The sequence below is a fragment of the Echeneis naucrates genome, chromosome 10 (genome assembly GCF_900963305.1).
Source record: "Echeneis naucrates chromosome 10, fEcheNa1.1, whole genome shotgun sequence".
Taxonomy (NCBI): Eukaryota; Metazoa; Chordata; class Actinopteri; order Carangiformes; family Echeneidae; genus Echeneis; species Echeneis naucrates.
This window is the reverse complement of record NC_042520.1, coordinates 3,035,109-3,055,770: the sequence shown is the minus strand read 5'-3', so window position 1 is coordinate 3,055,770 and position 20,662 is coordinate 3,035,109. Positions and strand designations below refer to the sequence as shown.

The 20,662-nt window shown below is 44.0% G+C and overlaps 1 protein-coding gene across 3 annotated transcripts in view; it reads left to right on the top strand.

Annotated features, from left to right (window-relative positions):
* The window catches only part of fat4 (FAT atypical cadherin 4), a 98,933-nt gene extending 81,861 nt beyond the window's left edge, over window positions 1–17,072 (top strand). For 2 of the 3 annotated variants that reach the window (XM_029511778.1, XM_029511777.1), the window contains exons 10-17: window positions 1,401–1,505; window positions 1,841–2,148; window positions 5,880–5,965; window positions 7,247–7,426; window positions 8,000–8,124; window positions 9,544–9,761; window positions 12,906–13,150; window positions 14,781–17,072. In XM_029511778.1, the coding sequence (XP_029367638.1) occupies window positions 1,401–1,505; window positions 1,841–2,148; window positions 5,880–5,965; window positions 7,247–7,426; window positions 8,000–8,124; window positions 9,544–9,761; window positions 12,906–13,150; window positions 14,781–16,713 (3,200 nt within the window). In that variant the 3' untranslated portion in view covers window positions 16,714–17,072. Of the gene's footprint in view, window positions 1–1,400; window positions 1,506–1,840; window positions 2,149–5,879; window positions 5,966–7,246; window positions 7,427–7,999; window positions 8,125–9,543; window positions 9,762–12,905; window positions 13,168–14,780 lie in introns of all 3 variants that reach the window. The other variant, XM_029511776.1, reaches the window with a different exon arrangement.
* Window positions 17,073–20,662: the final 3,590 nt, after the last annotated feature.

Genomic DNA, 20,662 nt, shown 5'->3' with positions numbered 1-20,662 from the left:
ATGTTTCCAGGAGGTGTTGTAGCCATAGCGTACAAGCACGGATGCCAAAAGTAGTTTGGTTTTCAGATTACTTTTTAAGGGGGTATCAGCTCTGATGCATATCAGCCTGCCATGTTTGCTTTAATAAAAAGGATGATGCAAAGTTGACCCCAGTTAGGACCGGACTGTAGACTCCATGCTCAGTTCACATTTCAAGATCACATTTCTTTGTGCATGCAGCTATGACCACACACAGATACGTTTCTAATCCAGCTGTATACAGAAGGATTTCATAATCAAGGATTTCTCATTTGGCTCCGTTTCGGATTGTATGACAAATGAGCAGTTTTATAAAAGCTCCAGTCAGGCCTTTTAGTTTGGAAATGTAATTAATACACTGCGTTATTACCCTTGATAAAAGCGGAGTGGATTTTAAGTGGAATTACTCAGAACAGTCGTTTAAACCCTGCATGTTGTCCAGCTGCCGACTGCAGCATCTGAAAGACATTTTCAAAGCAGGCGATTTGCCTCGAGTCAAGTCATTACTGTCCCTTTTTATTATGACGATAAAAAATGACCGCAGATCTTTGGGTTTCATCGAGACCAGTGACCCTGCTGAAGAAATGCACCTATTGACTTACAGTAGTTTGCTTGCCCTCACGGTGAACTCTCGACTTCCTGTTTGCCTCCTCCTAGTTTTTGGCGGTGGAATCGACCTCCATTAAGCAACTTGTCTCTGGATTTACAACCTTCTCCTATTTTTGTTCAGTGTCAGTCTTTGTGCACTGTGCCATGCCCAAATCCCATTTTTGTCTTTCCACGGTCTATTATTTTTATTATGTGCATCACATTCCAACTCATGCACATGTTCACCTGCATATGTGTTATATATGATTCCCGTTCGTTGCACCTGCTTGTGTATTTGTGCTGCCAAAAAAAGAAAGAAAAAAAAAAAAACAGCCATATGCAAATATAATTCAATTTTGCAAAGAGTTTAAAAATCTGATTATTTTCACTGGGAAGAATCTGCCAGTTGGTTGAGGTCACTTCTTATTTTCCCCCTTATGAAAGTTTCAAGATGCTGTATTGGATCAAATGATGTAAGCTTTTCGACAAAGCATTCCAAAATAGCATCGTTTCAAGGAAAAATAAGTACACTTACACTATAACAAGTGACATCCTGAGTTTATATTTTTTATGGTTATTTGCTTTAAAAGAGTAGGACTTTAAGGATAAGCACAAGTTTCAAAGATGATTTTTTTTTCTGCAGTGAGGTGATGAAAGGCCTGCGTGGCATCGCCTGTGGGGAAAATGAAGTGTGTTCCCATTGGGGTTTCTGTTTTGTTTGTTTAGTTTTTTTTTGTTCTTCTGTGTTGCCTGCCACTCCATCCATTTTAATTTGTGTTGTTTTGTGAACCCAGGCAAAACGTGTGATTCCATCATCAATCACTGTGAGTGTAACCCGTGTTTTAATGGCGGGTCCTGTCAGAATCGGGTGGATGGCTATTACTGTCATTGTCCGTTTGGTAAGTACATAGCAGAAAACACTGCAGAGATTAAGGGAGGCCTTGCAAATTGAAATGCAAGATGGGCAATTTCAGATCCTTAAAGCAAAGAAAAGTTACTCTGTGATTTCTTAAGCAAATGTGAACACTGTTGTTTCATTTTGTGTCTCCATCCTTCATGCTTCTCTCTGCTGCTGTCTTTAATTAGCCTGGGAAACCTTTTGAAAGTTCAAACTAGTGATCTGCAATACAGAAAATAAAATTGTTCAGTAAAGATTCCATTTTATCTGCAGATATTTTTATCGCTGTAAATCATTCATTGGCTTCCTCTCTGATTCTTCTGTTTTTGTCCTCAGGGGTTTTCGGCAAACACTGTGAGCTGAACAGCTACGGCTTTGAGGAGCTCTCCTACATGGAGTTTCCGTCTCTGGATCCCAACAACAACTACATTTATATTAAGTTTGCCACCCTGAAGAACAACGCGCTGCTCATGTACAACCACGACAACCAGACTGGAGACAAGGCGGAGTTCTTGGCCCTGGAGATCGTGGAGGGACGGATGCACTTCTCCTTCAACCTGGGAAGTGGAACTTATAAGCTGATGACCATGATAAAAGTTGCGGACGGGCAGTTCCACACAGTCATCGCCAGGAGAGCCGGGATGGTAATATCGCCTCTTTATGTGGTAGAAATGAGCTCACATCCTTTTATTTAGTTAGTTTGTCTGTTTGTTCGTCATGCATTCTTACAAAACGTTTCATTCTGTGAATTCGTAATGGGTCTAGTTGCAAGAACAGTATCTGAGACGGACCGCATGACATGGACTGAGATGGTGTGCTGCTCTTCCAATAGTATTTATGTCTTGGGCTTTTTACACCATAAAACTGAATCCAAATTTGGCCTTATCTTCTTTTTTGCACCATCAGATGATAATTAAACTCTCCTAAAACCATGGGTAGCTCAGCTTGATGGTTTTCATGGCTTATAATTATATTTTATTGCCTGTTGTGATTTACAGTATATGGATCCAAAACGGCCCTGAAAGCCGTCTCCTGCGCTCTGAATGAGCAGCTTCTCCCTGCCAGCAAAGCAGTGGCAAGAAAAGAAGGGAAAAAACTCAGCCATGCTCTGTCAGGCTCTCTATAACGTAGCTCTCCTGATGGACTTCAGATCTGTCGATTCTCACTGCGTGCTGGGAGTTTCATAGGAAGCTGGTAAAATCGTTAAATTGTCAGTTTTGAGATGGTGCAGAGTGACGGGATGGAAAGAAATCCAGCACACGTTGACAGCCTCGATTATGTCGGCGTTTCCCGGAGGTGGTCGCGTCGGTGTCCTCGAAGGGGTCGAGCCTGAAGTGCAGACTCCCTCAGGTGGCGTAAAAGCCAACCCTATGTTTGCAGAAGCCGCTGCGGGTCATTTCGGCGGTCAGAGTCGAGATCTGCTCTCAGCTGAATCCTGAGGCGGCGTCACGAGCGGAGAGAAGCCGCTGACGCCCGCCCTGCACTGATTCTGAGAGTCCGAGTGATCCAAGGGAACAGAAACGCTGTTACAGTCCAGTACAATAAATGTAACACAAATTGTCTGCAACTGGACCTCGTGCTTGAGTCACACCAACGATCGCATTTGCAATATGTGACATATAAGAAATGGATTTGTGAGTAAAGGATGGAAAGTTTTCAAAATGTTTTTAGACACGCAGATACACGGGATGTTGGCAAATTCAAATCAGACCAAACAGCATCTCAAACTTCACATCCTGGACTGGACATTTGACAATGTTCCTTCATTTTTGAGTCATTTTAAAAAGGACTAGAAGAGGAGAGTAAACTGAGAGTCAAATGACTTTTCAATATTTTCCACATTTGGTTTCCAATGTAAATTGTTAAAACCTGAGTAACTAGGTCAGAAACATTTTATATCCTCGTGCTAAACCTCACTTCCTTTTTTTGTTTGTATTTTTTCTGGCCTTTGCCCTTAATATACTTACAAAGAGGCAGGAGAGCTGGATAGACGGAGGGGTGATGGAGGGACTTTGACATTTCCTCGATGCAGATGCAGCAAACTTTGTTCACCGCAAACTTTTTGTCTTGCTGAAGGCCACATGTAGGTGAGCCTTTCAGATCATCAACACCTGTGTCGCCCGAGGGAAAGAAATAGGAGACACCGCAGAGCTTGAAGTCCTCTTGTCAGATATCAGCTGATTTAAAAAAAAAAAAAAAAAAAAAAAGAAAGAAAAATAGTCAGAGGTTTGACGTGACTTGGACGGTGTCAAGGCGGTGTCGTGCTGCGATAACTTGTATGTACTTTGTGAAGAACAAATCAGAGTGCTTCATATTTTTAAACACCACATCTTTTTAATTCACATCACCTCCATTGTATGAGGGTGGATGGAGTGGTCTTAAAACCTGGACAAATAGAAATAAAGCAAACTGCACGTCCCTTTAGGGATTAGTAGGAGAATGATAGATGAGTAAAATAGGTGAAATGACATTTAAATAACACAGAGCGTGACGGTTTCACGGCAACTGCTTGTCGGAATAAAAGATCACAGCTGGAAACATCTGAAACAGCTAGTTTGCTTTTAATCAGATCAAAGAACGAACCTTCTGTGAGCAAAGTTTGCAGAATGCGCTTTGACAGATCAGTGTTCGCTGTACCTGATCAGCACCAGCGGCGACTCAGTTAGCTGGACTTTATTTGTCCGGAGGAAGAAGCACAACACAGACGGCGACGCGGCGATTTCAGTCAGGTCCAAAAACAAACTATTGACTTTGTTCAGTGTCACCCAAACGACTCATCCCTTCGTCTTACAGACGATTTTTATTTCAAAGGAGCGATGGGGAGGCGGGGGTCCTCGGAGAAAAATGTTTTTGAATGCTTTCTCCACCACAGTATTAGACGTTTTGACAGTAAGTACAGCGTACATAAGAGGAGGCTGTGCTGCTTTGATCACAGCGAAAGGCATTAATAAAATGTTCATGTGGTTCTTCAGAGAGTCACGAATGAGTCCTATTGTTCCTCGTTATGTTGATGTGTGTGTGTTTGACTTCGTACCCACACGAGTGTTCGCCTCAAGTTTGCATAAGAGAGTGTGTGCGCTCGCTCGGTGGGGTCGTGATCTCCTGGATGATTTGTGTCAAGGATCCGGGTCGGTGTGGTCCGTGTTTACTTAGGATCCAGGAGAGGTGGAGCGTGCTCGCTCCGGTTTTTCAACACTTTCACACACTTTTCCGGACAGTTTCCTCGGCAGCCCATTTTTTTTTTTTTCTTCTTCATAAGGTCGCTCCCTCTTAGGGCCGGGAGGGGGTGGGGGGGTTGAACAATCCACATCTGGCCAAAAGATTTAGTGTCATTAACGGGAAATAGGAAATGTTTGCTGTAACGTATGGCAGTTTTTTTTTATGCCACTCTCCCATCAGCCACTGTAATGGAATGATATAAAATAATTGGCCTGCGTGCTCTGTGGTGAACAAAGCTTCACACTAACCATTGAACATGACTTAGTTACACAAATACTCGATGAGAAATGGAGGGCTGGGACCAGAACTCTGGAGCGAAGGTTTATGCCCACAAGTCTAAAACGTTCACATGGTTTTTGTAGTGCTAAAGACGTGCACACAATGAAGTTTTGTTTCAACACTGGACATTTTTCAATCCGGTCTCCACAGTTAACTTCACTATCTGAGAAAGTCTTCTAAAAAAAAAAAAAAAGCAGATTGTCTTAATGAGTGTTAGATTTTCAGGAAGTTGTGTTTCTTTTCCACCTTTGGACAGTTAGCTGTTAAACTCAGCTGACAGTGTTCTGGCTGTAGCTTCATATTCAATGTACTGATATAAGCAATACACTTTACAGCGAGAGAGAGATCCTCAATGAGAATAATAAGTGATGCAAAATCCCCTGAGTGGACCCCCTAATCATGTCTGCCTGTGAGGCATCCAAGGAACATTAGTAAATTCTGCAGATGTGTAACTAAGTAAGAGTCCAGTTATCCCTGGACGAGCCCGCGTTCCCTTCGTTAACGGACCGGCTTAGGCCCCACCCATCGACACTCACCTACACCAATGAGAAATCGGCCGTCGTTCACGCCTCTGAAAAATATTTTACAACTGAAAGTTAAGTTGGACAGAGCGAGACAACCATAGCAAGCGAGACAGGCCCTTCCACATGACACTGATTATAAAGAGCGATGGAGTGAGTGATACTGATTGAGTGTTTGAGGGGTCGCCATCTGCCACGAAGCAGCATTGACCGACGCGGATAGTTGGCGTTCCAGCTCTGTCAGTCAGAGTCTGCCAGAAACAGTTCTGGGCATCGTGACTTTACAGCTGTTAATGTTAAAGAAAATCACATGTGACGTGTGTGTGTGTGTGTGTGTTTGTTTTGTTGTTATGCAGGCTGCATCCCTGACTGTGGACCTGTGTGGTGATGATCAGGAACCAGGCTACTGTGCTGTGAGCAACGTGGCAGTACACACTGACTGGTGAGACAATCACACAGACACACACACACACACACACAGACGTCTCGTCTCTATCATCCAGCCATACAGGTTAAGATTCTGTTTATAGTTTCACTTCCAAGATCTGGAAAACTAAAACTGAATCATGAAACTTTCCATGTCTTTTAAAATAAAAGAGATCCAATGATTTTTTTTTTTTTTTTTTACGTACCTGGTCTGAACATATTTGCCTAATTTTTTACAGCTGTTGCACGGCACTCTGAACTGACAACAATCTCTTTGTGCAGTGAATCAACACCACACAGTCAGCGGTGTGGAGGTTTGATCTAATGCAGAATACATTATTTTTCATTGGTGGATTTAGACTTTAAACCGTTATGGCCTGAAAGCAAAGCGGTGTCTGCTTTCGAGCTGTCATCACTGGATGCGCTTTAATCGGGTTTGGCAGCCCTTTGTTTAATTTTACATATCTTTTAAAAGATATCTAGAGGTAAAGTGCTGCAGAAATTCACAAGAAGAAAAGCAAAATCTATCACCTGGCAACCCCTCAGTTTTATCCAAATGACCCATTTAGCGTTCCCAGGTTGGGGATCATTGAATAATGACTCCTCCTAAGTTTTCCATCTCATCCCAAAAAATTCTTCAAAAATCTAAAACTCGTATGGTTTACCATCCATTTTGGAAAATGTGCACTGCAGTCTTCTTTAAGATATAAAATACATTTATAAGAAGACTGAGTCTTTAATTCCAGCCATACTGTCAAAGGATCTGGTTACAAAGCAAACACATTATGTAGAATTCATATACTTTAACGACATTTCCATAAAAAAAAAAAAAACAAACAACACAAACAGTCTCAAAGGCAAAATGAAGTCATCTTTTGTAAATATACAATATATGATGTAAACCTTCATTTAATTACTGGATGATCACAGCCTGAACGCACAGACAGCTCTGAGCCAGGCCCTGTGGGGCGAACAATCGAGACTGTGCATGTGTTTTTGTGTGTTTTTGACCGTTTGTGTCTTAGTATGCGAGCGAGAGTAAAAGAGGCAGATAGATTTGGCAGATTAGAAAGGGCCAGAAAGGTCTGCAGAAGGTTTATTTTGGAAGCGTCTCGAGTCCGTGTTGCTGTGAAACTCACTGACCCGCAGTGTCTTTTTGTCGTAAGTGTGTGTGTGTGTGCAGATCTGTGAATACTACATGTATATTTGTGAGCTTTTGTATTTTTTAGTGCATTAGAGTGTTTTCTATGCTTTTGTTAAACTGCCTTTGTGTGTGTGTGTGTGTGTGTGTGCGCAGGATCCTGGACGTGCAGCCCAACAGGCTCTCGGTGGGAGGCGTCAGGTCAATAGAACCTGTCCTTCATCGTCGCGGTCAGGTCGCCACCCACGACTTCGTAGGCTGCATCATGGAGTTCGCCGTCAATGGCCGCCCACTGGAGCCCAGTCAGGCGCTGGCATCACACGGCATCCTTGACAGGTCTGCGTCCTCCGCCCCCCCCCCCTCCCGCCTTTCCTCCATCCGACATCCCGCCCACTGTCCTGCTTTCTCTCTCTTATCCATCGTCTCCCTCTTTTTTCTCATCCGTCCGTCTTGTCTAACCTCCTCGACTCTCGCTGTGGGACATCTGTTCACACTCTCAACCCCTCTTGAGAGTTTTTAAAAAGATGTTTTTTAAATCCAATGGCAGATTTTTGACAAGGCAAAGCAACTGCAGAATTCCAGAGAATTTTTTTTTTTTTTTTTTTCTCACCGTTCTGTCTTCCGAGTGAATAGCGAGGCGAGGACAGATCTTTTAATATGCTAATTCTCTGGGGTTCATTATGGGTTTGTTTTTTTTTTCTTCTCCTTTTTTTTTTTTTGGTATTTGCCACACATTGAGAGAAATCACAGCTCGTCTGCCCCCTTTTTTCTTTTATTTTTGCAGGGAATTTCTTTTACAGCAGACCCCCTCCTCCCCCCACCACAGCCTCCCGCCTGGCCGCTGACTATGCGGCTGACTTGTCAAACTCACTGTCTGATTGTCACTTTGTGTATGGTTTGTGTCCGCAGATGTCCGAGACTGGAAGGAGCCTGCACCACCAGCCCCTGCAGACATGGGGGCACCTGTTTGGACCACTGGTCTTGGCAACAGTGCCAGTGCGTGGACGGCTTCACTGGGAAGTTCTGTGAGAAATGTAAGCATTACGCCTTTGAATTGTATTTTAATTGCTGAGGTTGCACTTATTGAGGAATACTCTGTCATGATTATTTATGACCTTCCCCTCATAAGTCATCAAACTGCACCAAGTAGCTTAATTTAGGCCAAGTCGCTGCATTCTCAGCTTTCTTTTTCAAACCAGTTTTGTGCAGCGAGCCTCGACATCACAAGGCTGCAACAAACCGGAGGAACTTTGAAGGCTTAAAGAAAGCTGCCAGAGATGTGTAGCCCAGTTTCTGTCTAAGATGCAGGACCATATTTAGCCATGTTCATATTATTGTTGGAAACAAACAGAATCGTTCCTGAGTGTAAAAAAAAAAAGTCCACATTGGATTTGTCTTTGCTTGCGATCAGGTTTGATTTTGTGGGAGATTTGCTGTTTTGCTTTGTAGCACGAAACAAGATCGGAGCACAGTGTTCCTCAAACACAGACTGTCAGCGTCATGTGCTCCGACTTCAGGAAACAAAAATAACAAAACAATAAGTATAGTTTCAAGAGTCTGGGTCCAAAAGCTTGTGCTATTTCAACCCTTACAGCAATTAGAAACAGGTAATGTCTGTCGGCCATGTTTTTGGTGCATTTGGCAAAAGATCTGAATAATATTTTAACTTGTAATAGGCATGTTGTTTGATTTATTCTAGGTTTGTACTGTAGCCGGCAAGCTAAGCAGTAAAATGCTAGCCAGCTAAGTAGCTGAACATCAAGCAAAATTAGTAGTTTGGTCACTAACATGACAATAAGGTTTTAGTTTTAGTTGAGCTATTTCCACCATTGACTTCAGTGTCTACAAACTGTGCTTTTATTGTGAAGCAGTTTAGACTCACAGCAAGGTTGTACATCGAGTATATGGGCAACAAAAGCTGTTCCACGATAGCCAGCTCGAACAGCGGTGTTTTAACTCGTTTCCTGGATTTATGTTTTACGTTCGTTAAGGTTAACCTGGTTTTACTGCCTCTTAATGCAGTCCTTTTGGAGTTACTGAATGATAGCTGTAGAAAACAACATTATGTCAAAGCATTAGCAGAGGCTACATCGTAAATCCACACAATTTGTGTTACCTGGAATAGTGTGGATTAAATTCACACCTCGGGGATATCAATCCATGTTTCACATGACAGTATAGGTTTGGATCCAGTCATCTTGCTCAATGGCCCGTTGTTAATGCCGGGGTTTGGCCTCCGTCTCTCAGTTATAGGAAGATATTTGTGACCGCTGGTGTGGAGTGTGAGGAGCAATTTGTGGTTATGGCAGTCGGATTAGGAAAATCATGTGGACCTGTCCGTCCGCCAGCAGCAGAGTGAAAATGCATTTGATATTTTAATATTTCGAAGGTGGCTGTGAAGCTCGTATGAAATCATGCCGGATTGAGGATATTCTTTATGCGTTTCCCCGCAGACATGACAGCCGACACCGCCTTGTCTCTGGATGGCACCGGACGCCTGGATTACTCCCTGAAGCCGGGCCCAAAACGGGACGTCCTGCTCAGGCAGTCCCTGCAGAGGATGTCTTCTGACCGTCCCGGCCCCAGCAGCTTGGAGGTCAAATTCAGGACGCGCAGCAAGAGCGGCACCCTGCTGCATGTGCAAGAGAGCAGCAACTACACCACAGTGAAGGTGAGAGACAGTGTGTCTGTACTTTCAAATCTGAATTTAATACTGCTGTCATTACGTCACTTAAAAACAGCAACATGATCAAGAGTTTTAACCGAAGTACTGTTCAGACCAATTCAGCCAGTGATTTCACAATAAAAGCCCCCTACAGGTGCACATTGGAGCAAATGGTGGCTTTTCCAGCACACAAGAGCAAAAACAAGTTAACAAGGCCAACAGCAACAGATGGCAAAAAAACAGAGAAATTATTGAAACAGGAATATGATGCTGTGTCTCGGTGAAAGAGTACTTTCAGTTAAAGTAATTAAAAGTCTTGGCAGTGTTTTTGTATATTAACTAAAGCGCTAATGTTTCACTTTGCATTTGCATTACAGAATCTGCTCTAACTCCAGAGTAACCACTGAGGTTTGCTGAATCATCCTTGTGTAAATAATATGAAGTGATTTGTGTGTTGAGATGAATGTGGATGTAAATCCATATTTATTTAGGATACTGTGACATGGAAAACGGTGCCATGTGGCTCAAAAGCTCCGTCTCCAAATCGTTGCTTCAAAAGTCCAACGAGAAGCACATATTCTGCTTTGTTGTTCAGACGGCTAATGAGAAACATTACGCCTGCACGTTGGTGCCAAGCCATCGATCCAAATCAGATTTTGTCAGGATAAGCATTTGGACTCAGGAAGATCCAACATGGATCAAAATGTTTTGGGGTTTTTTGTTTTTTTGTTTGTTTTTAAATAAACTTTGTGGCCTGGAGTCAGTTCAGGCGTTACGTTTTCTCCCCAATGATGCTTTTTAAATGACCTTGACGTGACGTGATTTCAAATGTATTTATTTTTTAAACCATCTAGCCAGCTGATCTGCAGAGTGCTAGCTTTAGCATCAGCCACCAGCCACATGCTGATGACTTTTGAAGGCGTTCTCCGTCCCCATCAGTCCTCAATCAGCGCCAGCGCACAAATCAGCTTTGACTCATCTATTTACTGGAGATGACGGAGATCAAGTCGTGTCCTCAATGTGGTGGCCAGATGATACGCTGCATCACAAAAAAAAGGGATCTGTGCTCATTAACATGTGTTGGTCTGTCAGTGAAAGACACCTCCCCCGCCTTGAATATTTGGACCACAGGATCCAGACATCACTTTTGATATTGTGTGTACAGTTTTGTGTGTTGTCGTAGATGGAGTACAAACATGTCTGCACGTCTGTGCACCGTCTGCTAACTTTTTTTTAACCCTTATATTGCAAATCATCGCCGCACACTCTCTCTCTCTCTCAGTACAAACATAAGAAAACTTCATGGGTCCTTCTGAGCCACCTCCCTTTAGTCCCAACCCCCCCACCCTTTGTCCCTCCTCCTCCCGTTCCCTCCGACTGATCCTGGGCAGCTGCCCAAAGAGGCCTGAACCCCATTTATCCTCTTCAGTTTTCCTTTTTAGCCCCGTCCCTCCACTCCACTCTCACCGCCATCAACCCCTTCCACACTTTTTTTTTTTTTTAATTGTCATTATTTTTTAGCATCAGACTTTTTTTTCGTTTGCTTTTGTTTCCTGGCTCAGATTAGCTTCTGGTGCTCATCAAATCACCATTACAGCTTCCTAAACAGTCAAGAAAAGTATTATACGCCCCCCCCCCCAAAAAAAAGTTAAGCAGCAGGGGAATACATACATGTACATATGTTGAGAAGAAGAACTATATATACTGAGATATAAAAAAAAAAACGAAAAAAAAACAAGATGTTTAACAGATAAACTCTGTGATTGGTTTCCCAGGTCTGCAGCACTCAGTATTCTTTGGCTTCAGGGACTTTCTGTTTTTCCCATTTTAAATCAACTCTTCCGGAAGCTACTTATCATTACTGATTTTTGGGGTCTTTGAAAATGGAAGAAAACAGGATTACTTTTCCACCGAGGTGGGGAGCACACATCTGAGATTATCATACGCAGCGTAAACCGCAAGTTTTGTTGCCCGTGCCAAAGTAGAGCTTGATTAATTTCTTTTAAAGACACGCTCTCTCCTTTTTCCTTTTCTGGAAACGAGCCTCCTCCAGTTTGAGTTTCAATGAGCGTGTTTTGCTCGAAATTTGTTGTTAACAAGCTTCTGAGTGACACTAGCTACACACACACTTATAGATATACATACACACACACACACACACACAGGCATAAGTCATGAGAACATGATTAACTGCGGTGTGTCCCGCTGGGGGAAAAGATTTACGAGCATCAAGCTGCATTTTCGTTTTCAATCTCTGACCTCAGCAGCAGATTCAGGAAGCAGCGCGGTGGTAGTTTTTGGGGAGACTTCCTCGCGTTGCCTCTGATTGACACTGACGTGATAAGTCATTGCATTAATCTGAAAAAGCAGAAAAACAAACTATATTTTCACCCCTAGTTTACGTTGACTATTCTCAGAAAGCAGTAGTGAGTATCTTCCTTGTATCATCCTGTGTGGCGAAGTTCCTGAGCATATGATATCTATTAACTGTTACTGCAGCGTCTTCGCTTGGAATCCAGTGCAGATATTCATGGTCCCCACAGGATGAGTTATGACTGAGGAACCCTGGACTTTGGCCTGTAGCTTCACCGTGACATTGACATTTGTTTTTTATTTGCAAACTGTCTCAAAACCCATTGGTTGCATCGGTTTGGCTCAGGCATGCAAACTTTATAGTGTCAACATGAGGTCAAACCTTTAGTTTGCCCCCTTTAGTATTTCCCAACACCTGCAAATGACGTCTTTTTGTGTACTTTGTGTGTGTATATATTCTTTGGTGCTAATTAGCAAATGCTGACATGCGAACAAGTTTGTGCGGTCAACGCTGGCAAACATCAGCATGTTAGCATTTAGCATTGTGCTGCGCTTGCATTAAGCTTCGCAGAGCCACCGTACCAAAATGATTGCATCAAGATGTCCTCAAATGCCAAAATCTGTCAGAGGCACTCAGGGAAAAAAAAATGCTCCATTAAAAGACAATCTGACAAAACCCTCGTTTGTCTTTTTACCATGTGCTTTTAATGCTTCGAATATATAAACGAGAACAAGCCATTTTTCATGTGTTTCAACACCGACTGAAAAACTGCCTCTGTTTGTTCTTTCTGTGTGTGACCATGGCGCTCAATGTCCGTCTTTGTTTGCTTCTCTCAGCTGAGGAACGGCAACATCCACTACATCTCAGATGCCGGCGTCGGAGGGAAGGTGGAGCGGACCGTGGGGGAGGCGGTGCTGTCGGACGGCCAGTGGCACACGCTCCAGCTGGTCAAGAATGCCACGGCCACCGCGCTGCAGGTGGACGGCGGCCTGTCCAGAGTCATCCAGCACGTCACGCAGGACTTTGGCGGTCTCGGCGTTTTAACCTTTTCCCTCGGAGGGATCCCGCCTGGACCTGCTCAGCAGAAAACCGCAGCAGGTGAGGCTGGGAGATGGGGGCAAGGGAAGCGAAAGAACAGCTTACCTCCTTAACTCTTTAACTGGCCCAGACACAGAGATTTGAAGTGGAACAAAGTTTTGCACACAATTTAACTGTACGCGGTGAGAATGTGAAGAATTTTTATTTATTTATTTATTTATTTTAGATTTAAGGCTAAGAATAGTAGTCAACATACTGCTGTCTCCAAAACCTTGTTGTGTATGTAGATGTGTATTTATGTGCCGTGTCACACACACACATGCTGAAACTCTCCAAAACTGGCATCCGACCAAGAAACTCACCAGCTCGCCCCTTTTTAATAAATGACCGGGTTCCCAGCAGCGTTTTCACATGTTGTGGGAACCTCCTCCACACACTCATACATATGTGTGCACACGCACATATCACACATCTGTGTGACATAGCAGTCATGGACTTGTGGGCTGTTATAAATCCAGTAACCCCCCCCAAAACGAATGAATAGTCTACTGCTCGTACTGCTGACCATATTTGGTGGCCGTCCAATAAGACTCAGTGGGTTTGGCCTGAAACTTGTTCCTGTTTGACACGGCTGAGATTTACCTGCAATGAATTTTACAGTAGTTGAATAAATGTTTCTTTACCGCAGCATCATTTATGGGCAAAAAAAGCAAATATTATTTAATTTGACTCGTCCTGGAGTGCCTGCCTTCTAGGACATTTATTATTTTTGTCTCATTTCCATGGACTCTCTTCATAGTTTGGGCTTAAATCACTGATGAGATGTCCTGAAACGAGTTGAGAACAGTTTGGAAAAGGTGAAAGACAGGGTTTCCACAGGGAGGTAATACAACACAGTGAATTTAAGAATTTCAGGGGAGGGAAAAAATAACCTAATACTATGGACTAATATGGTAAAAATGAGCAATTTGGATGATTTGTTGACCTCTTTTACACAAGGGCCGGGGCATATTTCAAAACAAACATGTGCTGAGCACGCAGATCTGTGGAAGGCTGCCTGTTAACCAACTCTTACCTAAACGTGCATCTGAACAGTTGGGTCTCTTGTGAACTCACTTTTCAAGAGCTAATGAAATGACACAAATGGATTTAATCTGCACTGGGATAAATTCAATAAAAATCTATTTACATTAGCGAGGCAGTGCTGTTAGGCAATACACAATACAAAAGATTGAATTAGACACCGAGACATTCATCCATCCCAGATGTATGTCTTGAAGCTATAATGGCTCTGACGATGGATTCTCTGTTTCAGAAAAAGAAAAAAAAATCATAAAAAATTGGACCTGAAATTCATATTTCTCCTCTCAAATTGGGCAGTAATAGAGTTGGACCATCTCAAAATATGAACTTTTTTTTGAGGAGGTGCTCGCCACAAGCGAATTTTCTCTTGTTTTTTTGTGTCCTGAGCCTGAACCATTTATCCGTCTAAACAAAATTCCTTTAGCTCTGATTACAGCTCCCAGATCCAGTCATTTACAAGGAAGCCATCCAGCTTCGGCGGACATTTTGAAAAGCCACACGTCTGGTGGCAATCGGAAATGCTCCCCCCCCAGGCCACTGTCATGTCTTTGTTAGCTGCTTCCCGCTGTTTTTCCTTTAATTTGATCCAGTTCCTGCTCTCGTTCATTTGCAGGTTTCGATGGCTGCTTGGCCTACGTGAAGTACAACGGGGAGAACCTGCCGTTTACTGGAGAACACAGCCTGGTGACTTTAACTAAGACCAGCTCGTCCGTCAAGATTGGTTGCAGAGGTCCCAACCTTTGTGAGAGCAGTCCATGCTGGGATGGCCTGATGTGCGTGAACCAGTGGTACACCTACCAGTGCGTCCCGCCTGGCGACTGTGCTTCTAATCCCTGCCAGAACCACGGCAGCTGCGTGCCGGATCCCCGCTCAGGTTTCACCTGTGTCTGTCCCGAGTTCTACACAGGAAAAACTTGTGAGACCTTGGTGGCCTGTCTCGGTGTCCAGTGTCCTCAGGGTTCAGTCTGCAAAGCGGGCAGCAACGGTGGATTTTTCTGCAGCCCCAGTCCCACAGCGGAAACGATGGTCCTCCCCATCTGGGCGGTGCCTGCTATTGTCGGCAGCTGTGCCACCGTTCTTGCCTTGGTGGTCCTCAGCCTGATCCTGTGCAACCACTGCAAGGACCGCAACAAGACCAAAGTGCCAAAGGAATCCAAGGAGAAGAAACCTAAGGAGAAGAAGAAAAAGAAAAAGAAGAAGGGCAGTGAGAACGTAGCGTTCGATGACCCCGATAACATCCCGCCATACGGGGATGACATGACGGTACGGAAACAGCCGGAAGGGAACCCCAAACCGGACATCATCGAGAGGGAGAACCCTTATCTGATCTACGATGAAACAGACATTCCCCATAGCAACGAGACCGTCCCCAGTGCTCCTTGTGCCCCCTGCACTGGCCCGGAGGCAGACATTGAACATTATGACATAGACAATGCCAGCAGCATCGCTCCGTCAGACGCAGACATCATCCAGCACTACAAGCAGTTCCGTAGCCACACGCCCAAGTTCTCCATCCAGAGACACAGCCCTCTGGGCTTCGCCAGGCAGTCCCCCTTACCCCTCGGAGCGACAAGCTACACCTACCAGCCTCAGTACACCCAAGCACTGAGGTCCACCCCGCTCAGCCACGCCCACTCGGCCTGCCCCACTCCGAACCCGCTGTCAAGGCACTCCCCAGCCCCGTTCACCAAGCCCTCCTCCTTCTACCGAAACACTCCTACCAGAGAGCTCAACCTGGCTCGCCGTGAGGGCAGCCCGCTGGATCTGCACAACGACATGTGCCAGCCACCGCCCATGTTCAACTACGCCACCCGGCTGGGGAGGCGCAGCAAGAGTCCGCAGACCATGGCCGGCCACGGCCACACCTCCAGGCCCAGCAGTCGGCTGAAGCAGCCAATCGAGCAGATTCCCCTGGAGACGGGGCCTCCCGTGGGGCTGTCCATCGAGGAAGTGGAGCGTCTGAACACTCCGCGACCGCGAAACCCCAGCATCTGCAGCGCTGACCACGGGCGATCCAGCTCGGAGGAGGACTGCCGCAGGCCACTGTCGAGGGTCCGCAACCCTGCCGATGGTATCCCGGCCCCAGAGTCCTCCTCAGAAAGTGACTCACATGACTCCTTCACCTGCTCGGAGATGGAGTACGACCGGGATAAACCCGTTTCCTACAGCTCCCGGGTTCCCAAGCTCTCACAGGTCAACGAGTCAGACGCTGACGACGAGGAATACGGCGGGAGGCTCAAGCAGAGGCGCTACTCGAGTCGGAGGGCAGAAGGAGGGCCTGGCGTCGCCCAGATGCCGCCTAGTGACCAACACTATACTTTGCCCCACAAGCTGGGCCAGCAAGCCGGGGGCTTCAACTGGGACAATCTCTTGAACTGGGGCCCCGGCTTTGGACATTACGTAGACGTGTTCAAGGACTTAGCCTTGCTCCCTGAGAACGCGGCAGCAAAAGACATTGAAATGAACAGTGGGGATGGTTCAGTGACCATTCTGAACGAAGGAGAAGCTGAGCAATATGTATGAGACTATTTATTATGATGTAGAATATGGTGATGTTCTCCTTTTTTTAAAAAAAAAAAAGAAAAAAGGAAGAAGACTGGATATTTCAAGAGAGCATTGGACTCCATGTTTTGTTTTGTTTTGTTTTTTTTTACATTATTCTGAATAAGACGACTTTCAATGCAGTAAGGCAGAAAACGGCACCTGTGACGTGGCAGATATTGTCATGAGCCACCTTGGAATAGTTTACCAGTCTCTTCTACATCTGAACTTACCTGTATAAATTTGCATCCATGTCTTTGAGGCAAATCCATTGATGCCGAATGCCTGGATTAAAAAAAAAAAAAAAAAAAAAAGACAAAAAAAAGAAAAAAGAAGTCCATGTCTGACTTTAATTTAGTGACTGCAAAGCTCCGTTTGCATTATCTTGATCAAACGTTTTTGTTTTGTATTATCGTTATTGCCTCTCTTTTCTCAAAACTTCTGTCACATTCACAGCTGGGAGATAAGAGGGTAGATAATATTAACACTCACAGGAAGCCAATTCCAACGGGCCGTGGAGCAAAAGAAAACTCCCCGTCTTCGGCTTTCTTAGGGGTCAATTTCCAATTTGCTTGAAAGGAAGCATGCGTGTTTGATCTGACTGCACCTGTAGCCGACAGGATACGAGCCTCGGTGTGAAAGTAAGTCCACCGTTTAGCTCGCACGGTATTTCAGACCTCACCGACGTCACGATCTCTTTTCACTCCGACTGTCTTTGCTCTGGTGTGTTTTCTCAAAGAGGACTGGCTAAATGCTCCAAGAGTGAGGATTAATCGAGTCTCCTGCCTTACAGACATTTGAGGATTTCAGCACTGGGGGGGAGAATTTTTCCTCTTCAGTTTTTCTGGCCTAAGTTTGAGTAGGAGGGGAGGGAGGTGTTTTTTTTTTTGTTTGTTTGTTTGCTTGTTTTTGTGGGTGGGTGGGTAATGTTGTCTGTCACAAATTAGCATTTTCTGACTAGCCAAGTGTTTTTCAGGCGGCGGCCACGACGACGACAGTGATGATGATGACTTTGATGTTGATATCGATGATGTATGATGATGATCCTATAAACATGACCCCAACTAAAACACTATGAACTTGTGTACATTTTTTTAAATTCATGAGAAATCATGGAGTCATTCGTTGTTGGTGTCCTTGTCCATTATTTTGACATGTATGGTTTCTACATTTTTTTTTTTTTTGTACTGTTTATTAACTTAAATTACTTAAGCTGTGTTTTTATGGATATTTTCATATGCTGAAATGTATGTTCTTACTTTCGGGGAAAGTAAGATTGAAGACTTATTTTTTACATTTGTTACATATGTAACATCAGTATTTTCCACTTTTGATAAAACTATAACATGCTGTATGCTTTGTACCTGTAAAAAGCCAATAACAGAATAAAAAAAATATTTATTTAAAAGCTTCTTTTTTTTTTTTTTTTTTTTTGACGTGTGTGAGCAATGGCAGTCTTAAAAAAAATAACCCCCTTTGAGCTCGAAATGATTCTGTTGTTCAACATTCAGCGCTCACTCAGTGAAGTCGAACTAATGCTGAATTTGAACAAAAAAAGGCATTTCGGGACCCGAATGAAACCGAGCCTCCTCACTCACAGCCAAACTAAATATCAAGTGGAGTCTGTGATGCAGGGCTCTATATTGCTTTCAGCAATTATTTACATCTGGCTTATTGAGCAGAACCCCCCACTTTTTTTTTTTTTTTTTTTGGTGGGGGGTGGGGGGGGGTCATAGCTCAGTGATTCGGTATGCAACATGCTTATCTTCTCCGTCATCGAGGGGAGAGAGGCCACGAGAGAAAACGCAGGGAGCCGTGAACCTGGCGAAGAGTGACAGCCCAGATCTGGGTAAAATACTGCGAGCTCACGGAGGGGCTCGGGGCCTGCAGAGAGAGCCCCCCCCCCTCTGAAGTCGTACCACGCTGACGCTGAGATAATCATAACAACGTGATAATGAGTGTGTCTGCGTGTGTGTGTGAGCTGGGCTGAGTAAATAGGAGATGAATTCAAATATGTCTCCTGTGGTGTCACGTGACGACGTCTGAAAGACATCAGGCAGAGGCCGCCCTCCCTCCTTACCTCCTCCTTACCTCCTCCCTATAGGTGAGCAGGACAGGCTTGTATACACAAAGGGCACATTGTTCTACAGTACGGTGGGATGTAAAACACTCATGAGGACTGACATGAATCTGTCTGATTTTCTTGAAAGGGGCTGCTGTTTTTGGATGTTATCCAGATGGCTGCCGGACTTCACCGAATGGCAGAGGAGCTTATGATGTGTTTAAGGATTAATTGCAGTATATATCCAAAGTGTGAACACTGTATGTAACACTGCAGGACGTGCCCCACGTCCACATTTCTTTTTTTTTCTTTTTTTTTTTATGCAACATATGTTATCCCTGTCGACTCAAGATGGTGGCTGCGTCAGGAAACAATAAGTTAGTTGTGTTCGTAATGACACGATGCTACAACAAGGAGCATGATTATGGTTCTCATTTTGGAGCAAAGTAATCATGAAGATACGGAACAAAGTTATTTAGGGAGTCGGCCTTAATGTGTTCTGCACATTTGCACTCTAAACATATTCATCTCGAAAGAAAGTTCAAAAGAAGCTCCATTAGATTGCAGATAGAGCTCCTGCCGACACACCAGAGTCATGACTTTTTTGTTTTTTCTCTCCCCCTCCAAATCCACAAATATCATCAAAACCTAATTCCCATTAAGATGATTTCCATGTTGACTCAAGAGTTTCCCCAGTATTTATGAAAGGATGTGGCACCGAGCTGAGATCGACTTCCTCAGATCTTCCCCAAAGCTTGTTTATAGAGGCAGATTATTTGGAGATGTGGTGTAATCGCACAGCTGCAGAGCCTACCTGAGTTTTGGCGTGAATGACTGGTGATCAAAAGCACATTCATTACTGCAACAAGAAAAAAGACAACAAAAGGAAAGGAAGAAAGAAAAACACATTTCACTCCCGCTCTCACAGGCTGGCGCTCCATGACGGGATTGTGGATGCGAGTACGGTCTCCCAAAAAGTTCAGAAATTTGAGACGATTTTTTTTTTTTTTTATGGTTTTGACTCCTGATCATAGCAATCAAGTGTCCGCTGGTTTAACACATCCTTGTAATCACGGCGTCCTCGGTTTAGCTCCCGTCTTCTTTTTCTCTTCCTGTATTTCCTGCTGCCTCTATCAAATTCAAGGGCATCAAACATGTCAGGTGCTCTGTGTTTCCCCGTGAAAACAACTTGCTTTCGAAAAGCGACACGTCGGGACTGTCTGCGTCATTTGTTTTAAATTTAGATCAACCTCTATTGTGTTGGGTTTTTTCTTTGAAAAATTGTCTTAAAGCCCCTCAAACTGTTTGTTACGTTGGACTAACGGCATAAAACCCAAAGTAAACTCACATGAAATGGATAAAAGGAGCAAATCCCGACATTACAGAAGCCGGAGCCGGTGAATGTTTAGCATTTTTGCTTGATAAATGACTTAAATTATTTATTGATTGAGCTTTACGGTTCCCTTTTTTTTTGTTTTTGTTTTTTTTGTAATATTTGGAAACAGCTGACAAAACAATCTCAGCTGTAGGTCCACTTACTCACTTGTTCTGGAGCTTTTGACATATTACATGGTTTTTCTAAAAACATGCAGTTTGCTGCGTTCTCACAGGACTGTCGCTGTTTCAACCTCGAGCGGATTCTTCAGTCGTGGAATAAATAATGGTCAAAATGACTGAGATGACCCGACGTAGATCTGGATCCTCGGCCCAACTCCAGTTCCCCTGTACAGATTTTCCATTTGCCAGAATTGGGCCAGAGCAGAAATTTGAATATTAAGATCATTCTGTGTGTGAGCCAGAATAAACAAGCATCTGGCCTAAGTTTAGTATACAGATTTCACAAAAGAGGCCGTAGAAGCAGGCGTTCTC